This window comes from Mesitornis unicolor, unplaced genomic scaffold, assembly GCF_000695765.1.
Source record: "Mesitornis unicolor isolate BGI_N332 unplaced genomic scaffold, ASM69576v1 scaffold7547, whole genome shotgun sequence".
Taxonomy (NCBI): Eukaryota; Metazoa; Chordata; class Aves; order Mesitornithiformes; family Mesitornithidae; genus Mesitornis; species Mesitornis unicolor.
The window spans coordinates 1,554-8,838 of record NW_010194270.1 but is presented as its reverse complement, the minus strand read 5'-3'; the positions used below and the strand labels follow the sequence as shown (position 1 = coordinate 8,838).

Below are 7,285 nucleotides of genomic sequence, written 5' to 3'. Positions count from 1 at the left end.
GTACTTAAGGATATGGTTTAGTGGGTAGACAGGAGCGGTTGGACATGATGATCTCAGAGGTCTTTTCCAACCGAGCGATTCTGTGTGTGTGTGTGTGAGTTAGGCAAGCAAAAGAGGGGTGTCTGTGAGTGAGGGTGGCTGGGGGGGGTGCGGCCCTCGGGGTGGCTGCGAGGCGTAGATAGCGTTGTCAGGCAGAGAGCTCCTGATGAAGAGGAACTTGGACTTCACCTCCACCAACCCCAGAGAACCACCGAGACCAACCGTGTCCCTCTGCGTCGTTTCCCACCACTCCGCTCAACCTATGAGATCTCCTTGTTGCTCTATAAAAAGAAACCCCTGCTGAGGCAAAGCGCCATTGCGCCCAGCATTGTACGCTTTGCTCCACTGACTTTGTCTCCAATAAAACATTTTAAATATATGTGGGCTTGTTTCTCACAACTGGGGGCTCGTCCGGGATGACAGAAGCCTCACTGCCATGGGGCTAGAGGATCCTGAATGGAAGGCACGCCCCGCTGATTTCAGCAGTCTCTTCGGTTCCCTCCGGTGCCATTGCACGTCGACGGTAATGATCCTGGCAGGGGATTCGTGGACCAAAGAGGGGGAGCCTCCCGGGAGACCGCGGCAGCCATTAAACCTTGCGCACAAGACCCAGGTGAGAACAGAGGACTGTAAGTGCCATCCAGGTGGCGGCATAGGGGGAGGACTGAAAGGTGTGTGTGTGAGACATGAGGTGCCAGGTTGCACTTGTGAAGTGATTGTGGAGTGTTTCTAACTGTGGTTCTGTACTCCTGTGAGGGTGGTGGCCGGTGAAGAGACAAAGCGAGTGAAAAGGAGTGAATGGCTCCCTCGGGGAAAAGAGAACAAGAGACTGAAAGCTGGAAAGTTGAGTTCCGGGGATAAGAGGGAGCCAAGCATTGCCATTCCCCACGCAGTCCGTTAGGGAAAGGCTGAAAAATGGGACAGGAGACGGGAAAGCTTAGTCCCAGGAAGAAAGGGAATAAGAAATGAACAGTGGGTATCCCATTGGACAGGCCATTAGGAGTGAAATTAGCAAACTTGGGATTACAGCTCATGTACCAGGGGAAAGGATAATGTCAAGATGGTGAAATATTGTATGTTTAAATGGACCTATCAGGGAAGATTCAGTGTAAAGGCCAAAATATGGATTGGATGGGAATTGGATTTGTCAAGCTCTTAATATTTACGTTAATTCAAATGAACCATTTAATCAAGAAGAGAGTGAATATGCCTTGTGTTGGAGGGGGCTGGGAGAAGTTGAGATTTTTAATTTGAAGCAAGAGGAGCAGGTTGAAGAAGGTAAAAGAGAGAGGAAGGAAAGGAGATGGGACCCTTTGGATTACTTATCCCCCCCCATATAATCCTGCACAGCCAGAAAATCAAGTGATGCAGCAGGAAGATGTGGGTGAGGAGGCAACCATCCTGTCCCAGTGTCACAGTGAGGAGGCCCCTGTTGCTAAAATCAGACCTGAAACACGGCAGCGACGAAGGGGGAGGAATCAGTTAAGGGTCACAGAAAGGGAGCAGGGGTAGCCTGGGGTTTATCCCTTGCGAGAAGTTCCGATGGTGGGAGTTCAAGGGAGGGTAGGATTTGTGAATGTGCCGCTTACTGATGTAGAAGTGAGGGCGTATAAGAAAGAAATGAAGAAGTTGTTAGAGGATCCTGTGGGGCTGTCGGAAGAGATTGATCAGTGTTTGGGACCCAATATATATACATGGGAGGAGATGCAGTCGATTATGGGAATCCTTTTTTCCCCTGAAGACAGACAGATGATTAGAACGGCGGGAATGTGGATATGGGAAAGAGAAAATCAGCAGGGGATACCCGGAGAAGAGAAGCTCCCCGTAACCCCTCCACAGTGGAGGGGAGGAGACACATGAGTGACTATAGGTCATTAATAGTGAAAGGAGCCAAAGAAGCAGCTTCGAGAGGACAGAATGCGAGTAAGGCCTTTGATGGTCAGCAGGGGAAGGAGGAAACACCCACTGAGTGGTTGGAACGGTTGAGGCGCAATATTCAACAATATTCAGGAATAGATTCCTCGAGTGTGGCAGGGCAGGAATTACTTAGGATGAACTTTGTGACTCACTCATGGCCAGATATCAAGAAAAAGCTAGAGAAAATAGATGATTGGCATAATCAGAGTTTGAATGAACTCCTGAGAGAAGCACAGAAAGTGTATGTTAGGAGGGATGAGGAGGAGGCTAAAACTAAAGCTAAAATTATAGCCGCACAATAAGCTGTTAAAAATAAAACCAGGGTATCTCAGAGGGGAAATTTCAAATTTGAAAGAGGCACAGGAACAAAGGGGAAAGTAGGACCAAGAGAAGAGGCACCAACAGCCAGAGAAGTGACAAGGGGATGTTTCTGTAGTGGGAGGGAGGGGCATTTTAACTGAGAATGCCCCCAGAGAGCACATGACTTGCTGGTGTTTAAAGAAATCCAACAGGATGAGGGTGGTAATTGCTAGGGGTGTCAGGGGCTCTATCTCCTTGGGGGTACATCAAAGGAAGAGCCCTTGATAAATTTGAAATTAGGACCCCAGAAGGAAAATTATGTATTTTGGTAGACACTGGTGCTGAAAGAACATGTATAACTAGATTACAGCTAGGATGTAAAGAAGGAAAAAATATAACCTGGGTTGTAGGGGCTAAAGGCCAAGGGTTTTCAGTCCCAGTTATAGAGAATGTGTTAATACAAGGGGAAGATCAAGATGATGTTAGTGATTTGTTGTTAGTACCAGAGGCAGGATGTAATGTGCTAGGTAGCGATTTACAAATACAGTTAGGAATAGGTGTGATGCCTGATGAAGGAAGAATGGTGGTTAAACTACTAGAATTATGGGAGGAGGATGAGAGGAAGGTGAAACCTGAGGTTTGAGCCAAGGAAGGGAATCGGGGAGGGTTGAATATTTCCCCAATTAATGTAAAAATAGCAGATGAGTCACTCCCTATCAGGGTAAAACAATATAATATACCAAGAGAAGGGAGAGAAGGACTTAAACCAGTGATCGAATCCTTAATGCAGGATAGCACCCTTGAACCTTGTATGTCTTCCCATAACACTCCTATACTTCCAGTAAAGAAAATGCATGGAACTTATCGGCTAGTCCAGGACCTTAGGGAAGTAAATAAATGAATGAAAACCCGTCATCCTGTAGTACCTAATCCGTATACCCTATTGAGTAGGATCCATCATGATCATGGGTGTGGTAGATTCGTGATAGATTTAAAGGATGCATTTTGGGCCTGCCCCTTAGCTGAGGAAAGTAGGGACTTGTTTACCTTCGAATGGGAGGATTTGGAAACAGGCAGGAAACAGCAGCTAAGGTGGATTAAGCTACCCCAGGGATTTACGGAGTCCCCAAATTTGTTTGGACAGGGATTAGAGGAGATATTGCAACAGTTCCAGGCTCCTCCTGGGATCCAGGTCCTACAATATGTGGATGATCTTTTGGCATCTGGACCAACAGAGGAAGCTGTGAGAGCAGCGTCAATTGAATTATTGAATTTCTTAGGGGAAAAGGGCTTAAGAGTGTCTAAAAGGAAGCTACAGGTTGTTCAAGAAGAGGTTAAATATTTGGGGCATTTGATAAGTGAGGGGAAGCGTAAAATAAGCCCTGATAGGATGACGGGAGTAGTTTCTTTGCCATTGCCTAAGATGAAGAGAGAAATTAGAAAATTGCTAAGACTCTTGGGTTATTGTAGGTTGTGGAGTGAGGGATATACACAAGCTGTTAGATTTTTGTATGAAAAGTTGTTGGAAGAAGGGCCGGTCTGTTGGGCGGAGTCAGAAAGAAACAATTAGAGGAGCTGAAAACATAAGTTAATTACAGCTCTGGTATTGGGGCTTCCATCTTTACACAAACCATTTTACTTGTCTGTAAATGCGGAGAATGGAGTGGCTCATGGAGTGCTGGCTCAGGATTGGGGAGGGCAAAAGAAACCAGTGGCTTATCTCTCAAAACTGTTAGATCCTGTGAGTCGAGGGTGGCCGACCTGTCTACAGGCGGTAGCTGCCACGGCGATTTTGGTAGAGGAGAGTAGAATATTGACATTTGGAGGTGATATCATGGTACATACCCCACACATGGTAAGGAGTGTGTTGAGTCCGAAAGCTGGAAGGTGGTTAACAGACTCTAGGATGTTGAAATATGAAGCAATACTGATGGATCAGATAGATCTCACACTAGTGACAAATCAAAATGTTCATCTCTCACAGTTTCTATATGGGGAAGATGTTCAGGAACCAGAACATGACTGTTTGGATTGTATTAGCTATCAAACAAAAATAAGAGAAGATTTACTAGATGAACCTTTGCCCTATGGAGAAAAACTATTCATTGATGGGTCCTCTCGATGCCTAGAAGGGAAAAGAATATCAGGTCAGGCAATTATTGATGGGCAGAAAATGGTAGTGTGAGAAAAAGGGAAATTACCTGCTGGGTGGTCAGCGCAAGTTTGTGAACTCTATGCCCTGAAACAGGTGTTGATATATTTGAAAGATAAGGAAGGGACAGTGTACACAGGCTCAAAGCACACATTTGGAGTGGTCCACACATTTGGAAAAATATGGTAAGAAAGAGGACTTATAAGTACGAAAGGGAAGGAGCTCGCACATGAGCAGACAATCAGAGAAGTTTTAGAAGCCCTGAAGCTCCCTGCAGAAATTGCGACTGTGCATGTAAGAGGACATCAGAGGGGAGCATCAAGGGAAATAAGGGGGAGTAATTTAGCAGATCAAGCAGCCAAAGCAGCAGCTACAGAGTCACCAGCAGTGGTTTTGCTGGTAATAGCGCCAGGGGATTATGAGAATTTAGACCCGAATTTCACAGAACAAGAGGAGAAGGAAATACTTAAAATAGGGGGTGAAAAAGATCCAGAAGGAAAATGGACTTTACCAGATGGAAGGCAGATGCTAAACAAAACATTAACACGAGAAATTTTGTCACTAATGCATCAGAAAACACATTGGGGAACGCAAGCACTTTGTGATCATTTTCTGAGACAATATGGGTGTATAGGAATATACACGGTGGCTAAACAACTAGTTGATCGATGTCTGATTTGTCAAGAAGTGAACAAAAAGGTAATGAGAGGAGAGGTGGCTGGGGGACGGGAGCTAGCCACATGGCCTTTTCAAAGTCTCCAGGTGGACTTCACAGAGCTACCTCAAATACAAAGGTGGAATGTAGAGGCCTGGGCCGTAGAAACACTGTAACTGCCAAAGTAGGACAAAGAGCAAAGAGGGCAGTCAAGATCTGGGTAAGGGTGCATGATGGGAGGCATCATATATTAGCTTAGCTGGCGTGGACAGCGCGTGCAAGATGCATGCAGCCAATTAGGAGTCAGAGAGTCATGCATGCAGCCAATTAGGAGTCAGAGAGTCATGTATGCAGCCAATTAGGAGTCAGGTAGACACATGCACAGAAGCTGGAAATGTATAAGAATCATGCTTTGTATGTAATAAATTGGCTATCAGAGCATCATATTGGTGTGCTGTAGTTCGTTCCTCGCATGGACCCCAACAGTGGAAGTATTTGTTGGTGTTAGTAGATCACTTAACTCATTGGGTGGAAGCAATCCCCATGCCAAGGGCAACCGCGAGCATGGTATCCAAAGTGTTATTGGAAAACATTATCCCCACATATGGATTAATAGAAAGAATTGACTCGGACAGAGGAACACATTTAACTTCAAAAATCATGCAACAACTATCTGAAGCCTTAGGAATTGAATGGGCCTGGCACACCCCATGGCATCCTCAAAGTTCTGCAAGAGTAGAATGAATCAAACTTTAACACAAACCTTGAGTATTTCATGATTGAGACTCAGATGTCTTGGATTAAATGCCTGTCGTTGGCCTTATGAAGGGTCCGTACTCAGCCACAAACGGACCTGGGAATTTCTCCCTATGAGATGACGTTTGGATTACCATAGATGAGTAATGACAGGGATATTGTCACCCTTGAAGTAGGAGACCAGTATGTAAGAAAGTATGTAATAACAATAGCTGATAGCTTAATGAAACTAAGAAAGAAAGGGCTTCTGCCTCAAACACCACCATTGCATTTTAATATCCACAACGTAAAACCAGGTGATTGGGTACTGATCAAAGTGTGGAAAGGACAATCATTAACTCCCGATTGGGAAGGTCCATTTCAGGTGCTGCTGACCACCGAGACAGCGATCCGAACAAAAGAAAAAGGGTGGACTCATGCCTCCCCAGTAAAAGGACCAGTGGAAAAGCCTCAGGAGTGGACTGTGGTACCATCAACGGATCAACTGCGAGTCACCCTCAGAAGGACTAAGTAAATTAGTCGGGGAAAGATTGAAAGACTCTTGACCTGCGGTTTGGACTGGGTTCAGAGGTGACGTTAAGTGTGGGTTTTGTGTGAGTGTGAAACGTGTGACCAGAGGTGGTATTGTATATAACTGTAAAAGGAATTGTGAGTATAAGGAGGGGACACGGATTGTAACCTTGATTTGTGGGAAAAGGAGGTTAGTCCCCAAAATCGAGGATGTCCCTGAGAGTCAGCAGGACACTGTCAGAAAGTGCCAAAAAGGGGCGGGTTGCAAAGGAGCTGCACTTGAAGTAACTTGAAGGGCACCAAGAGAATGAAGGTGTATTTTACAAAAGGGCCTGCAGTTCTCAAGGCAGACAGGCAATCTACTTATTCATTATTTTCGTTTGGCCATCTATTTCTTTCTGGGACACCAGGCTAAAAATATTTTGTTTATTGTTTTCAATATTTGCAAAATATCTGGAGGAGATGGAAGTTGTAGAAACTCTGGAAATGCTGCAGATCAGGCTTAAAATTCTGCTCAGCCATTCCAAATGACAAACCACAGCAAACATATACCTCATAATTCTTGTAAAAGTTAGAATATATAGAAAAAAAAATATATTTTTTTGGCTCTTCCGCAGCCAAACGCCCTCAGGGATGGCTGAAGCAGAAGCGCGACTGCAGGCACCTTCCTGTCCCCCTGGGCCTGCTCCCGCCCAGTGCGCGTGCTCCCTTGTGGCGCCTGCGCAGAACAGGCGGCGCCGCGGCCGTGTGTCAGCGCGACAGTTGCGTGGGAGTCGCTAGCGCTGGGGCGGCTGGCGGCGGGGGTGCGGGCAGGGCCTGGCGCTAGTGGAACGGGAGGTCCGCGGGAGGGCGAGATGGGTGAGTAAGGAGCGGGACGGGGCCGGCGAAGAGAGAGAGAGGGGAAGGAAACGCCGCGCAAGTCCGCGATGGAGGCGGCGGCCCTGACGCTGCTCCCC

At 46.3% G+C, this 7,285-nt stretch overlaps 1 protein-coding gene across 1 annotated transcript in view; it reads left to right on the top strand.

The window, feature by feature from the left end:
• Positions 1-5,076: 5,076 nt before the first annotated feature.
• LOC104543188 (spermatogenesis-associated protein 5-like protein 1) overlaps positions 5,077-7,285 on the top strand; it is a gene marked incomplete at its 3' end in the record, with an annotated part of 3,250 nt that continues 1,041 nt past the window's right edge. Inside the window, exons 1-2 of the mRNA XM_010187733.1 lie at positions 5,077-5,107; positions 7,026-7,187. Coding sequence (XP_010186035.1) covers positions 5,077-5,107; positions 7,026-7,187 — 193 coding nt within the window. The remainder of the gene's footprint in view (positions 5,108-7,025; positions 7,188-7,285) is intronic.